The 17,500-nt window shown below is 42.7% G+C and overlaps 1 protein-coding gene across 4 annotated transcripts in view; it reads left to right on the forward strand.

Moving 5' to 3' along the window:
• The window catches only part of LOC147015151 (SURP and G-patch domain-containing protein 1-like), an 89,849-nt gene that overhangs the window by 21,913 nt on the left and 50,436 nt on the right, over nt 1-17,500 (forward strand). For all 4 annotated transcript variants that reach the window (XM_085849655.1, XM_085849656.1, XM_085849657.1 and 1 more), the window contains 2 exons: nt 10,371-10,681; nt 12,784-12,890. In XM_085849655.1, coding sequence (XP_085705781.1) covers nt 10,371-10,681; nt 12,784-12,890 — 418 coding nt within the window. The remainder of the gene's footprint in view (nt 1-10,370; nt 10,682-12,783; nt 12,891-17,500) is intronic.

Here is a 17,500-nt window from a genome sequence, read left to right on the forward strand (position 1 = left end):
ACGTGCAAATGCGTTATTCATCCATAAGCAATTACTCGGGGTTCACACAGACAAGCGGCTTCATTGTACGGCTGACTTTTATATTTTTACCCTGCGCACACAAGGCAAACATACAAGGTTAAACAATTGACTCACTTTGCCTGTATGTCTGTCTGTCCATCTATAATCGAGGAAATACATATTTTCAATTGAATTTTTTTTTTTAACACGATAATATTGTTGTAGAATTCCTGCCCGTCAGCGTGCGAACGACCACGTCTAACCTATAGCGGTCGCTTCCCCCACCGAACGGACAATCCAGTCGTGACTTTCTGGAACAACGCCAGAAACCAGTCACGGGTCGGTTTTTTAATCCCACCACGGCCCAGTCCGTATTCTACCCGCGTGAAATAGGGTCAATCGCCAAATATCGATATACCTAAGTACCCACGCGGGTAACCTACCGAGGGACCGTACCTCGGTGAAGGCCTGCTTGGACGGTTATCGGTTATTTAAAAACCAACTATATTCCGAGTGCAAGATGGGGCAGTTCAATGAGGGAATGGACGCAACGAACAGGTTTACATTCACACAAGGACATTTATTATAATAAAGCACGTATGCAATTAAACAAGGCAAAACACTGATGCAATTATACAAGCAACAAAAGCATGACAAAAGAACTACAACCGTCTACTTATTATGTACAGTCACTTGCACTTCACAGCAGTTCTGACTTATTAGACAGGCCCACGGACACACGTACGCACACACACACACACACACCCAAGAAATGGTGGCGGAGGCCTTTAATAACGGGCTCCAGCTCGGAGGACAGGTGAGCTGAAACCCAGAGCCTATCTCGAACCTCTCCACCTCGTGTGGTCTTCAAGTTGTTCAGACCCGGGCTCCAGCGAGAGCGAGCTGGATCTAATCGCCGTGAGCCGCGATCCTTCCCGAGCTCCTGCGAATCCTCCCGCAAATCCTCTCGCGCTTCTCAACACGTGCTGGTGAGATGAGGCGCCGATCCTTCCCGTCGATGCGTCGCTTCCCCGAGGAACCACCTCCCGCGCTTCTCAACATGTGCTGGTGCGACGCGCCGATTCTTCCCGTCGATGCGTTGCTTCCCCGAGGAACCACCTCCACGAAGAGGTCGATGAGTTGCACCAAGCCGGGAACCAAAATGGAGAACAAAGAGCTCCACGAACCAAGAAGAATAAGCCGCCACTTCCAGCTCAAGCCGAGCGACCGGCTTAACTTCCTTCCAAGCAAAGCAGCTCGAAGCAAAAAGCTCTCCCGAGCCAAGCAGAAGCCGAAGCTCACGGAACCATCAAAGCAAAAAGCCTCCTCTCGAGCCAGGCCGCAGCCGAAGCTCACTGAGCCAGCCGAAGCTAAAAGCTTCCGAAGGCCTCAACCCTAACCAAGCCAAGCAGGACCCAACGGTCTGCTGAACGACTCCTCTCTGCCGAAGCAAAAAGCTCACTAACAAGAACAAAGAAAGATCTCGTCCTTATCCTTCTCCGCCCCCCCCTCCTCCACGCCCGGCGTGACTCATGCCCTCGTGATCCATTCCCGCCGCTCAACCACGGGTGGGAGGGAGTTGTTGACATCATGAGTCACGGGACGGCAGGGTTCTTCTTCCTCTTCGCAGAAGAGGGGGAGGGATGTCTCCATTGTTCGTTCCCTAACTATTAAATCGATCCGCAGCGCATCGAATCGATTTCTGAACATTTTAACAATGAAAGGTGAGCTATCTAGGGAACAAGCACTTATCGACATAGCTGCACAGATGCCAACCCTCCCGATTTCATCGGGAGGCTTCCGAAAATTCACCCAAACTCCCGCCCTTACGATCACTATCCTTATCCTCCCGAAATTTTGATATTTTTGCACTGTTCACTAATCAGAATGTACTAGTATGAGAATTGAATGAAAAGCATCGTCTGCTACGTATAGCATGTGGTAACTCCATAACGTTCGCTGCTACCAAATTGTACGTAAAAAATTGCAAATTCAAATGAGGAGCAGCGAAACATTGGGTCTGGATCTCGCTTATGCGATCATGCACTGAGATTTAGTGCATGCGGTATGTGTGCAATACAGTGCATGCGGTATGTATGCACAGTGTATATGCATGCGATACGCTCACTGCATGCAGCTGGGCCCCGTACCAGCCCGGCGGTCGCGACCACCGTGCGGTGTTTAACAGCCGCTAGAGTTCTACGAGTCGCGCTGCAGCTGTGGAACATCGACTTCGAAGTTACCGATGCTTCAAGCCCTCGATGTTGATTACGAAATGGCAGAAAAGAAGCTTACGAAGACCAAGAAATGGTCTCAGAAGTACAAGACCGAATACAGTCTCCAATACCCGTGTATTCCAAAGTCTGAAAGAGGAATTCATCATGCGCATTGTACAGTATGCAGCGTTGATATTTCAGTTGAGCACGGAGGTCGCGATGATATTCGGAAGCACGTTGGAAGCAAACGGCACACAGACATTGCAAAGGAGAGATCTTCGAGCACGAGTACCGGTACACTTCTGAATTATTTCACCAAACAAGGGACAAGCGAGGAAGAGGATGTTACCCGAGCGGAACTTCTCTTTAGTGGATTTATTGTGGAACATAACTTGCCCATATCAGTCTCAGATCATGCTGGACCTCTATTTCAAAAGATGTTTCCAGATTCAAAAGTTGCTTCAAAGTATGGATGTGCAAGAACAAAAACTTCAGCAATAATTGGTGAGTTGTCAAATGTTACTGCTTCATCTATTGCCGATATTGCTAGACTAGCTCCATTTAGCCTAGCTACAGACGGTAGCAATGACAGTGGTGAGGCCCAGCTATATCCTGTCCTGATTTCGTACTATGACAACAGTGCTGGGATTGTGAAGCAAGGTTTGCTAAGTTTGCCTGCGTGCAAACAAGATTCCACTGGAGAAAACATTTTCAAACTGCTTGATCATGAGTTCAGTGACAGGAAAATTCCGTGGGGAAATTGTGTTTCCTTTTGTGCTGATAATGCCTCTGTCATGGTGGGCAAGCACAAAGGAGTCGCTGCTTATATCCACAAACAAAATCCAGAGTGCTACATCATGGGATGCCCTTGCCATATGATGCACAATACGGCCAAGAAGGCGGCTCAGGCCTTACCCATTGAATTAGATGACTTTCTCATCGATATTTACTACTACTTGGACAAAAGTAGTAAACGCGTCAAAGGAGTGAAAGCACTGCAAGAACTCTGTGATGCCCCGACACACAAGATTCTGAAGCATGTCGCAACAAGATGGCTGTCCCTTGGTCAGTGCCTAGACAGGCTGATTGAACAGTGGGAGCCACTTCGCCTCTTCTTCAAAGAAGAAGTACGAAGAAAAATGCAACCAACTGTAGCCAAGACTCTAACAACGAGCAAGAAGGACGGCACTGTATCTACTGCCAGTACTGGCACTGCAGGATCAAGCACTAGTGGAGCAGCATTCACCACTACCACTGCAGTATCTGCTGCGAAGAAGACAGCAGGGACAGCACCAAAACCAATGCTGAGAGCAGGTAGCATCACCGGCCCTTCATCACGTTCATCTACAAAGCAGATCCCTTCAGAGTCGAGAAAGACTGTGATAGTCCCATCTACAGGCAAAGAAGGACCCAAGTTAAGTTCTGCTTTTGCCAAATCACTTGATAGAAGCTCAGCAAAACCTTCGAATCAGAGGTCTTCTTCCTTGGCTGCACCTACCTCAAGCTCTCTCCTCAAACGTAAAATTGGATCTGGTACTACGAGTCTGACCTCTTCTGCTGGCAGTAAACGCAAGTGTGATCGCCCTGCGGCTAAGTGTACTACGAGTTCTACAACTAAAAGCGCATCTTCCTCAAACACTGTGCAGGAATCTAGAGAAAAACGTGTCAACAGGATGTTCTTGTCTCCACAAACAAAACTCTATTGTTTCTTCCTTCGATATGCTAACAAGCTTTTTGAGAAGGGGAATCTTCTGCTCCAAAGAGACGAACCCTGTATTCATCTCCTGCACGGAGAATTGAATGGTCTTCTGAAAGATATCTTCGTACGGTTTTTGAAACCATCGGTGTCATCGGTTGCTCTGGTAAATGTACCCTTCTCTGACAGAAATCATCAGAAGAATGATGAGGACCTCATGATTGGGAACGATGCCAAACTTTATATAAGGGAACAAAGGAGTCTCAAGAAATCCACCTTCACTCTGAGTGAGTCAGACATCCAAGGTTTCTTCAGTGCAGTTCGCTCATATTATGTGAAAGCCTGCAATTACATCTTCAAAACCTGGCCGCTAGATGATGAATGAAATGATGATGATGAAAGCATGCTCAGGTGCTGGATGTTAAGCTACACCAAGAAGTGGGGTTTGACTGTGTGGAGTTTTTCATCAAGAAATTCCCCTGTCTGTTCAGTGGCGGTGATAGTGACATCGACAGTCTTGAGAGTGAATTCGCTCACTACCAGGCAGACGCCTCCATAGCTACAATTGCTACTGAGACAGTGAGAGTGGATGAGCAGTGGCATCGGATTTCACAGCTCACAGATCCCTGCACTGGTGCCAAGAAGTATCCTAATTTGAGCAAAGTGATGAAGGGAATCTTGGTCATTCCTCATTCGAACGCATCATGTGAGCGGGCACTCAGTCTTGTACGGAAGAATCATACTGAATTTCATCCCAATTTGAGTGTCAAAACCCTGGAAGCTCTCTTAATTGAAAAACTAGCTCATAGCACCCCTTGCTACCAGAGAGAATACAGCAAAGACATAATCAGAAGGGCTAAAAGAGCCACACAGCTGTCACTCAGCAAAGCTGCCATGGAAAAAGCAAGCAGCAGTAGTACCAGCCAGTAAGGTAAGAAAAATATTGCTTATTTTGTGCTTTTTGTTAATCTTTGATTGTCCCCTAACTTACTAATATTAACATACATGTAACATTAAAAAGTGCACAATTTTCCCCTTTTTTTGTTCAAAAAGTGGGAATTCTTAACATGTTAAATGCTCCAAAATAGGGCTCAGAGGGCACTAGAGAGCGTCTAGAACCCCAGAGCTTCCAGGGCCCTAAGGCGGGCCCTGGACCCCGCCGCAAGGGTCGAGCGCTCCGCGCTCGAGATGTGCGCTTCGCGCACATTATTTGGTGTCGGTTGCAAATCCTCCCTAATTCTGATTTCCAAAAGTTGGCATCTCTGTAGCTGACTAAAGGAATCTGTATGATGTGTGCAATCGAATTCCCAAATTCGTAACAATATGAATCGGTACATGAACATGCAGCTTAGCAGTACTTTGGCTCTTAATTTGGTAAATTATATGGAATCTCGTCCCAATCATGCAGGCACACAGAGTAAGATGATTTTTTTAGCTCACCTGGGACGTCGTTCCGGGAAGCTTATGGGATGGCGCGTCGTAGGACCCTCCGTCTGTCCATCCATCCATAAACACTTGCAACTTCTTTAAAATGACATACTTGATTTCGATGAAATATGACCACAACCTTCATCACCTGTGATGCACCAAAGTTTGTTCACGGCATTACAACAAAAATCCATAGGTATTTACTTTCTTCTCCATTAAATATTTTGTGGGTCATCCACGCCCACCAGTGATTCCGTCATTTTCTTATGCAGCCGCGACCAGGTGAGTGCCCAGGGGTATTGCACCTATTTTTTTTCACTTTGTCTGTTGTCTGGTAGTCAAACAAAATATGAAAATCATTCCAAACAGGAAACTGTTTTCGGAACGTCATAAAGGAAGAAAATAACTGGAAAGAATAACTAATTTAATGTGTTAAATAAGGTGGTGTAATAGACACTGTGTCAATGGCGCTAGAAGCGGTACATTCCGAAACAATATATATATATATATATATATATATATATATATATACATATACATATATATATATATATATATATATATATATATATATATATATATATATATGTATATATATGTATATATATATATGTATATATATATATATATATATATATATATATATATATATATATATATATATATATATATATATATATACATATACATATACACATACACATACACATACACTACCGGTCAAAAGTTTTAGAACACCCCCATTTTTCCAGTTTTTACGAAAATGTAAGCAGTTTAATGTTTCGATGTACTCTGAAATTATAGCAGAGAACAAATAAACAATTGCAGATAAAAAAGAAATCATGGAATCGTTTTGTTAAACAAAATTTAATCTAAATTTTTGAATCGTCGAAGTAGCCACCTTTTGCAGATATAACAGCCGAACATACTCGTGGCATTCTTTCTACGATGGAAATCAAATATTGTTCGGAAAGTTCTTCCCATCACTGTTGCAGAAGTTCCCACCAAATGTGTTGCACTTGTAGGTTGCTTTGCTTTCACCCTTCTGTCCAGTTCATCCCAAACCAGCTCGATGGGATTTAAGTCTGGAGACTGTGCTGGCCATTCCATGATTTGAAGCCTACTGTCTTGTTCTTTTCTTCCGAGGTAGTTCTGACATAGCCTGGAGGTATTTTTTGGGTCGTTATCTTGCTGTAGGATGAACCCCTGACCAACTTGGCATAGACCAGAAGGTATTGCATGGTGCTGCAAAATGCTGTGGTCGCCCTTTTGGTTCAGGGTGCCAGTCACTCTGTGCAAGTTGCTGACTCTGGATCCAGCAAAAGAGCCCCAGATCATCACACTTCCTTCTCCTTGTTTGACAGTTGGTGTCACACACTGAGGAACCATCCTTTCGCCTACTCGACGGCGTACAAAAACCCTGCGTGAAGAACCGAAGATTTCAAATTTTTATTCATCAGTCCATAAGAACTTCTTACAGTTTTCAGTAGTCCACTGGCGGTGCTTCATTGCCCAGGCAAAGCCTCTTTTTCTTATTTTGCCATCTTAGTAATGGCTTTCTTACTGCCACTCGACCTATCAAACCTGCAGTTCGAAGTCTTCTCTTCACAGTTGAAACTGAGACTTCCTTACTTTGACCAGTGTTAAGCCGAAACGGCTGGCTTATGGATTTGCGCTCCATTTTCGCATGCGTGCATCCACAATCATATCTCGGACAAATATTGACCGATTTTATTCGTCCTTGGCAAACAGACAACACATGATGGTGTACATATGCACATCATTGTTTCACGATCAAAGATGGTCGACTGGTGGTCATTTTAATTTTCAAAAAGCCTGGTGTTGAGCATGTCCTTGACCATTTCTCAGACATGCATTTACTGATCTTGTTCAAGCTTGGCACACAGATAATGAATGATGGTTTACATGAGCACATCATATTGTTTTTCCAGATCAGATCCAAAATGGCTGACTGGCAGCCATTTTTTTTAAACTTAAATGTGTCCCCAACCATTTCTCAGACATGTATGGTCAGATTTTGTTCAAACTTGACACAAGCACAGCACATAATGGCATACACATGCACTTCACTTTATTTTGCTATATGATCAAAGATGGCCGACCGGTAGACTTAATTACGACCGGTAGACTGGTGGCCATTTTGGTTGTATATAAATATGGGCTTGCTCTTTATCTCCATACAGCAAAAGTACTAAAACAACAAGGGTGATGACATTTTATCTCTTTTTTTTTTTAAGGTCATCTCTATCATCTCAGTGGAGATGACCTAATAAAGCCAGTCTCGAAGTCTGTCCGTCCGTACGACCGTCCATCTACAATCAAACCGAGTGGAGACAAATAACCAATCGTGGAATGAATAGAGGTTGATTAGACATGCACAATGATATAACTTTCAAGGTCGTCCAAGGTCGAGGTCAACGTCACGAGGCTGTCAAAGTTGCGAAAATCGTCGATTTCAAATCGTATCTCCTCCCTCATTTATCAAGAGAGATCAAATGTTATTAGTGATTCAGATACTATGGACTATTATCGAGAACAACACGAGCCATTTTTTTGAAATTTGCTCTCGTTCAGATTTTATAGCCCTTCAAACTTTGCTCTGATTCTTGCATGTCTGGTGCTAATTTTAAGTGGGCATCCAGAGGCCGGCGCCATTCTTTGAAGATGCTCCGGGTTGTGCGCAAATTTTTGCATATTTTTGCCCCATATGGGCCGTTCATAAAGTACATACAAAAATGATGGGGGTGGGTGGTTTAAAGCCCGCGTACGGGCTGCGTACAGAGGTGGGTGGGTGGTTTTGAAACCCGGAAGTTGAGCGTACGTACTTTATGAACTGCCCCTATTCCAGTATGGCACAGAGTTACTTTTTGAACTTTTATTACCGTAGTTTGTCATAATTGCGGAATTGCTCACCCGAAAGTCAGCTGCTGGCTACCCGCGTGCCTGATCGTTTTAGAGAGAGTTTACAACACGGTCGATCATAATCACGTTCCAGAATTCCCATATTACCGACCATTTCGTGGAACCCCAGGTATCACATGAATTAGCATTAATGCGCGCCTGCTGTTGTCAGGATCACTTATTCAGAAAAGTATCTCCTTCATCATTTATTTGAAGTGACTGACTGTTCTGGTGATCTGCATTTTACGACCAGAACCACAAGCCATGGAATCGATTATAATAGATGCCCCTAATTTGATTTTGCTTCTGTCGACCTCTGGCAGAAATGACTGGCAATCCCGCTCAGGGGTATTTTTTTATTCTTATTATCTTGCCAAAACGAAGTTTTTGCAAGATATGTTAGTCAGCTTGTATGTTTTTTTTTTTGTTTTGTTTTTTTGTTTGTTTGTTTGTCTGTAATCACGTATAAAAAATTCTGCAGAGCACAGTTATCATCGGAAATTTTTGTAATGTCGCATATCAGAGGCCTATAGAGGTCCCTTTCAGTGCACAAAATTTTGAAGGTCAAAGTCAAGGTCACTTTGGCGCAAATCAGGGGAGTCGACGAAACCCTTATTTTTTGAGTAATTTTGATCTGATCGTCTTCAAACTTCATGGGAATATAGTTCATGGTCTGGCGCTCAGCTGATTAATTTTTGGTGGCGATTGGCCTTGACCTTCATGGTTAGCGCCGAAGGTCAAACATATTTGACCCCAAGGTCAAATTTTCAAGTTTTAGGAACCATATCGTGTAGTACCTCAAATTGAACACCTCGATGAGTGCTTTCCAGATATGTCAAGCTTGAGACATTATGACGTCATTTGGTGACATTATGAGGCAAAAGCATATTTTTCATGGTTACTCTGTAGAACGATTCTCATCGGAATCTCTCGTAGGCAGATATTCCTCAAGGAGTCGCTCCTGGTGGATAGCAGCTGTGTTCACCTCAGTGTGACCTTAAAGAAGTCACAAGTGGTCACCTTTTGGCAAGATATGGATCACCCTGCGGGTGACATTGGTTTATTTTTATGTTTTTTACTTGTTTCACTTGAATTACATATTTGAACAATGTAGAACACAAATTGCATTTCCAAAAACCTCCAGTTTTCTAGTACCTGGACAAAATTTTACTCCATCTCGACCAATCAAATTTGCTGCTTGAGCTTTCAGCATTGGGAAATATCCAGATTCAGCAAATAGTGGCTCATAAGAAATGTCGATCATGCTCGGAAACGCAAAGTAAGAGCTGTAAAGACCCTTCCCATGGCCTTTTTCTCAAGATAGCACAGAATAAGGTGTTCTATGAATTATCTCGTCAGTCTCGTCCCAAAGAGGATGCAAGACTATTGCAGTGTGTGTGTGTGTGTGTGTGTGTGTGTGTGTGTGTGTGTGTGTGTGTGTGTGTGTGTGTGTGTGTGTGTGTGTGTGTGTGTGTGTGTGTGTGTGTGTGTGTGTGTGTGTGTGTGTGTGTGTGTGTGTGTGTGTCCGTCCATATATTTTTGCTTTAAAAATGTTTTTCTCTGCAATGGCTTGTCCGATCAATGCAAAAGTTTACACATAGGAGGGACTCCCCATTACATGGAGAATATCTTATTGCTAACGCTGATATGCAACATGCGGTATGGCAGCCATATTGGATTAAAGGAAAAAATTTGGACATGATTTTTGCCAAAACTGCTCCACAAATTTTTTTTCAAACTTGGCAGATGTCATCAACTCCCCATGGGGTATTTCTGGTGGAAACGATGACATCATTGGTGAAGTGGTATTCCAGCTATAATTGGTTGAATTGAAATTCTTATCCAAAAAATCTGAAACTTCATATATCTGATCCATGACCCGATGTGAGTGAATGATTAAATTAATGACATTCATAACCCATGCCAAGAAACTATGCGACGTAAAAGGGTGCATGGATGATTCGGATATATGGGCCATAGTAGTAGCGTGTTCAGTTAACGATGGTATTGTTGTAAAGAATGAATGTGCGAGGTGAGACTATGTGACCTTTGAGTACAGTTCTAGATGTACTATTGTGAATGATGTACGTTTTCTTTCACACTGCCAGGTTCTTGTACGATCAAAGCAGTGAAGCCTACAAGTACTTCCAGCAAAAAGTTCATGAAAACTTGGCACGCAAGGAGCATGGAACAACACGCGTCCATTCCATCACGAATACTGCGTGGACCTCCATCCCTTCAACCTTTCTTGGGGCCTTCACCCAAAGCCAGCAAACTTCTTCAACCACATACGAAAGCCTCAAACGGAAGAGAAAAAGCCGATGGGCACCTGAGAGCGAAATAACACCTTTGCCTTCCCCCATACTCATCCACGACCCAGTAAATCCTCACCAAGACAGCAGCAACGTGCAGACCACAGGTGTGTTAATTTCAAGAGCTCACTTCGATCCAATGGTATGACCTGTTATGATGCTTATTAGGACGAATGGATTGTGACGCATTGATGGAATTGTAATGCTTTTGGCTTTATTTTGTTTTATTGAGAGACTTATTCAAAAGGAAGTCTAGCAACTCTTCATTAAAAAAAGAAGTAATTTTGTCAGAATTTTTGGTGTCAGCGATGAATTGTTCTTCGTCATCCAATTTGATTCCTCAGTCGTTTGTTTTAAACAAGAAAATAACTTTCTATCATGGCAACCTCGAGGAAGCTCCTGTTTTTGTGAGAAATGTGCAATTATCCACTGTTAATGTCTAAAGGCCCTGTCACATCTTGACAATTTAGCCAGCACATGGCAAGGTCTCAAAATGTATGTAAAACGCTGGCGTACGCTGAACTATTGATGGTTTTTTTTACGTTTTGGGCGTATAATAACGTGTTGGACGTATGCATAACGTATTGGTAATGTACACAGAACGTTTTAATCACATATAGATAACTTATACCAACGAATGCTGAGCGTGTTGTCGGCGTTCACAACCTATGCTCAACGACAGTCTAACTTATGCATAACGCGGCAGCGTATCACCGACGATCACGTGGCGTAGGCTATTCATAGGCTGCAGCTCGACGATTCAAATCATAACCGCACTAGACATCGAAGTGTGAAGCCGCTGTCACACCTTGACGTTTTAGCCAGCGTATGCCGACGTATGAAAAATTTCCCGAACCAAGCTGGCACACGTCGAATACGTTATGGGTAAGTTTTGTATACGTTAATAGCACGCTGGCATACATCGTAATACGCTGGCATACGTCATACGTCAAGAAATTTTCAGCATGTTGAAAATTTCTCGACGTACTCGACGTATGACACACATTCCGCATACGCTGGCATAAGTTGTAGGCACGCTACGCGATCGTTGACACACGTCGACATACGCTACTTGTACGTTACTCATAAGTCGAAACACGTCAATGTAATGGTTAGCGTCAGTGTTCCAGACTCCCTGGTTTTTTTTGTTTTTTTTCCTTCGGTATGACGGTGATGTTGACATTTCGATTTCTAGTGCGGTTATGATTTAAATCGTTGAGCGGCAGCCTATTAATTATATTATATTATATTATAACCGCACTAGAAATCGAAGTGTTAACATCACCGTCACACCGAAGAAAAAAAAAACAAACAAACAAAAAAAACAACAGGGAATCTGGAACACTGACGCTAACCATTACATTGACGTGTTTTGACTTATGAGTAACGTACAAGTAACGTGTGTCGACGTGTGTCAACGGTCGCGTTACGTGCCTACAACACGTTACTCATAGGTTAGAAATAAGTTTCGGATACGCTAAACATTACCTCGACGTGTTTCGACTTATGAGTGACTTACAAGTAACGTGTGTCGACGTGTGTCAACGATCGCATAACGTGCCTCCAATTTATGGCCAGCATTATGCGGAACGTGTGAGTCATACGCTGGCATACGGCAAAAAATTTCAAGCATGGAAAATTTGTCTAACACCTCGGCGTACTACGACATATGCCACCGTACAAAGACGTATGCCAGCGTGCTCTTAACGTATACAAACTTACCCATAACGTATTCAACGTGTGCCAGCGTTTTAGCCAAATTTTACATATGTCAGGCATACGCTGGCTAAATTGTCAAGGTGTGACACGGCCTTAAGCAATGTACTGACTTGGTCTTGGACTTTTAAGAGCAAAGTTGTCGGCAAAAAGTGGAATGTTTTACTTGCATTCTCTGCTTTTACTCCCTGATATATTTTATTGCTAATGTGCAATAATATTTACATCTAAGTTTTCACCTCAGTTTAATCATCCATTCACAAGGTAAAGCTGACTGTAAATACAGGTTTGCCAATTAATGAGTGCAAAGTCAAAAGTTGTACAATGAAAGCATCAAAGCAAAGTTTAATAACCCCAGAAAGGTTAACATTAGTGCAGCTATGGCTGCATAAGCAAAATACTTGTGCGAGGGAGGGAAGGGTCTATGTGACATTGCTTATACTTTATCATGCAAGAAAAATACACTAACTTGCTTTTTGTGACCTTGCATCAGCCCTAAACCTACACGACCTCGGCTACAGCAAAGGGAAACCAGCTGGACTTGTTGGAGTCACTGAGCTTTCTGAGGATCAAAAGAAGCAACTGAAAGAACAACAGGAGGTTAGTGTTTGTGCATATCGTGTTTACATAGTTGCCCTGATGTTCATCGGTGGTCATCCTTTATTTGACCCTTTGAAGTTGTGACCTTTTGAGGTGAGTTGGTTTGATGGCTGCTTCCCTTCCTTGTATTGAGTTACATGTTCAAAATTTGATAGCATAAAATAAACTCGATGCCCCTTTAGCCTTTGCAGACATTGCAAGCGTCTTGTTTATTAGCTTCATTGCCTCCCCCATTGAAGGTGGACGGAAGTTATGTTTGCACCCCTGTTTGTCTGTGAGCACAATATCTCAAAACATGATGCACGGATTCGGATGAAACTTGAAACTTAGTGGACGGGTTGGGTGTGTGACAAGGACGAATTGATTCAATTTTAGTGAAGATCCGGATCTGGGTACTGGAATTTAAAAAAAATTCTTTCGGGCAATTCCATGGGAAGGAGGACATCACCTCAAAATTTCAAGTGCCATATTTTGCTCAGTTGTTATTCTTTGTATGTAAAATATATTTGCATGTTCGAGGAAAATCAATTTTGGCGAGAATATCTTTTATTATTTCGGAGATACAGTGAACCCTCAAATATCGCGGGTTCTAATATTGTGGGTTTCGAGCAATTGCGGGTAACCTATTGTGTTCTGATTTAGTTATCGCGGTATTTCATTTTGGCCATTCGCAGTTTTTGAGCTGAGATGAGTCATTGATTGCGTCCGCATGTGCAATTACCTCCCATTACGAGCCTTTGGTGGTTTCTCGTGCGCTGTTAATTGTAGTATTCGGACCAACATACGGGAGCAAGCTAAATTTAATAATGAATTGTCATCAAACAGGACATGACATACGGAGATCCTGTAATACTAGATCTCCAAGATCTAGTTGACACACACAACAGTTAATAATGGCACCCAGATGATAAAACAATGGACAAAATGAATTGTCCCAAAAGGCAGAGAAAGGTTATGACGTTGTGCGAAAAAAATGGAGTTGTTAGGTACATTGGCAAGACGTGAAAAGTGCGGCATCTGTGGGCCACCATCATGGGATCGATGAAACCACTGTGTGTAAAGGTGAGTCAAATATCCATGCATGCAATGGTTCAAGACAGCAAAGCGCAAAAGGCTCATTCCAGTCCCATGATCCTCGTATTGAAAGGATGGGAAAAGTGATACATTTTGGATCGAGGACCAAACAGGGAAAATGCCTTTGAGTGGACCGATGTATGGGAGGAAGCATTGTGAATTTATTCAGACTTTGACTGGACCGGTGATATGGGAGAAATTATTACAGATTTACCAACGTTTTCACGAGGTACCCGGGCCCAAAGGCTCCAGTTCAACCATGGCTCATGTAACTCATCGAGGCAAAGGGATTTAATGCCAAAGACAGGATTATATTGGAAGAGGATGCCATCTCAGACCTTCCTTTCCAAGCAGGGAAGATTGCTCTGGATCAAGATGGCTCAGGATCGTTTTATCCTTCTTTATTGTGTTCCCGATGATTTAACTGCTATTGCAAGTTCTACATTCCCATCTTTCTCACCTCCACCCTCCCCCCTCTCGCATCATCATCATCATCATCATCATCGACGAGCTAAGTCTTGTGTTTTCTATTTACGTCAGAGTATGGTATGAACGAGTACGTAATATGTTTACCCTCACCCATCTCACTGTTTTGGAATAAATTTAAAAGTACAACTATTGCGTTTTTGTTTAATTTACACTGTATTTATTATAATTACATGTTTATTTCAATTGTGACTTGTTTATTTCTGGCTGCCATAGCGGTGCAAGAACTGTACCGCTATCGACTGTCGGGTGCTCGGCAAGTGGCTTAAGCACTCAAACAAGCACTCCAATTAAATGGTTGATGAGGAACGGTTGGCTTGGCAAGCGATACCAAGCTAATTGGTTTTTTGCAGGTATGTGCCATTATGAAACATCGCTGATTTCTTAACATTTTCAGATTTCACTCCAGATTTCGAGTTATTTCGTCAACGTGATCCGATACTAAAAACTCAAATTACATTTTGATTATACACTTGAATTAGACCATGAGAGTTTATCATGGAAAATCGCATCATATGATGCATTAAATTGCTCCAAGCTCCTAATCTGAAAACTGTACCACTTTAATAAAGCGATGTATACAGCGATTCGTAGGTACAGTATGTAGATGAGGCATTCGATGATACGAGTGAGGAAAGTGGGGGAAAAAACATTTTGGGCGCTTTATCGTCAATAAACCGTTGCAGCCTTTTCCAAATCGAGGCATTGTTGATCTTTCAAAAAAAGAGGCGGCTTCAGACCCCAGCGAGGTAACTCAGGATGCACCTTAAGACCCCATCGAGAGTGAGGTGGCTGAGGATGCGCCTGATGAAGGATATAATTAAATAAGGCTGTTAATTATCTTCCAAAGGGGTGTTTTAATTATCCCAAACACCCAATTTTCACTCAAGCACATCTTTGGAGTTTCCTTAGTTTGCATGAAATGTTTCAGACTGCTCGGTTTCACGGTTTGGAAGTTATGGAGAACGCACACACGCACGAGCGCGCGCGCGCACGCGCACACACACACACACACACACACACACACACACACACACACACACTGACATTTATTAGTATAGATGTGCTCACAATCAAGCACTGCACATATTGAGACATAAGATGGTGCATATGGTGTATGTACATGTGCACTTAAATTCGTTGTTTTAATTTTTAATACTAGTGCGTGCCCGTACGTGTGTGGCCGTACGTGCAAAAAAAAAACAAAAAAAAACTTTCAAACCGCGTGCCAGAAACAACAACCATACAGGCCATTCCTTCGCTCTCGCGTGCCCGGACGTGCGTGGCCACACGTGCAAAAAAAAAAACAAAAAAAACTTTCAAACAGCCACACAGGCCGATCCTTCGCTCTCGTAAACGACGACTGGATTGGGGCATTGGGTTTATCTATAAATGCGGATAAGAAATCGAGAAATTATTAGAATACAGTAAGTCATCACTATCCGGAAATCCGTACGTTGTAACCCATAATGGGGAATACGTTCTAACTTGGCCATAACTTGGGACCCACTTGTCTGATTAATTTCAAACCTTTTGAAAGGCAAACAAACAGAGATTGCTGGAATTAGAGATAGATAGAAGATAGATACTGTGGGTGCAAAACGCCAAGCAATGTGTCCTGTCATTGGTAACTAAGGAACCCTTTCCCCCATCGGCCACGCCTACGCAGCAACGTGTCCTGTCATTGGTTTGGTAAATAAATGGCCATAACTTGAGAACCACTTGTCCGATTAATATAAAACCTTGAAAAGGCACATACTCAGGTCCCCAGCAATATACCTGGTAAGTTTCAATTAGATCGGGCCAGTGGTTATCAAGAAACAGCGGTCGCGGACACACACACACACACACACACACACACACACACACACACACACACACACACACACACACACACACACACACACACACACTGCTGGAATTATAGATAGATGACAAAGTGCAAACATCTAAGAAAAGTTGACCTGTAGTGAAGATGGGAATTATTTTGAAGTTGCCTTGTGCACAAAACTGATTTACATGGGACGTCAAGATGTGCCGCTTTGAAGTCGAGAGAAAATGCGTTTTTTTAAAATATCTTGGCCAGTGATCTTCATGACTGGTTTCGAGAGGGGCCACTTTTATCGACGAGACATCAGTGTGAGCCCCGCCACACCGCCTGGAGGAATCCATAGTGGTTGTTACTCGGCCCTGCCTCCACATGCTCTTCTTAGTTGTGGTTACCTGGGCTGCAAGCATAATTCTTTGTATCCTGCAACCATATCCTGATGTCATTATGTTGCTCTTATGCTTCACGTTGGAACACGCATTTGAAACCATTGGGTCAATTTGATAGCATTTATTGTGGATTATGATGGGGCATTTTCACATTTGTGTATTATCGGCCACACGTCAGTTGCCGCACTTTAGGCCATCAGGGATCGCCAATGGCTCGTGGGCCGAGAAATGAAGAACAGTGATCTCGGCCATACTATGTATGGGGCCAAACTTAAGTTGCTGACTTAAATAAAAGTAGCAACTGAAGCTGTAAAATGTAGTTTGGGAAGTACATGTCGTGAATAGGGTTGTGAAAGCACGTAAGACTTGGCATTGCTAAAACGATATACTTGCAAGTGCATTTGTGCAGTTTTTTTTTTGTGGGTATGGAAAAAGTGTAACGTGAGTTACCGGAATGTGTGCTTCGATCTATTTCATGGTTGAAGAGATCTTAAATATCATAGTGTTGTGTTGTTGCCCACTACCCAGTATTAATGGAGCACAGGAAATTTTATGCATGACCTTTTGCTGCAACACGAGTTACCGACAATAAACCTTTTGATACACATACTTGAAAGTTGTTTAATTGTTCATTATTTGGGGATTTTATACATGTACTGCTTATGAAATAATTGAATGGATATTGCATACGATTATAAAATGACGACACTGAATCCAAGTTTCACCCCCATTAAATGTAACGCGAGTTACCGTGGAATTGCCCTTTGTGATTCTTCACCATTGAGAGAGATGGGGCCAAAAACAATACATAGCATGATATTTCAAAAGTTATG

The sequence above is a fragment of the Eptatretus burgeri genome, chromosome 12, assembly GCF_056783735.1.
Source record: "Eptatretus burgeri isolate ZD-2024b chromosome 12, Ebu_testis_v1, whole genome shotgun sequence".
Taxonomy (NCBI): domain Eukaryota; kingdom Metazoa; phylum Chordata; class Myxini; order Myxiniformes; family Myxinidae; genus Eptatretus; species Eptatretus burgeri.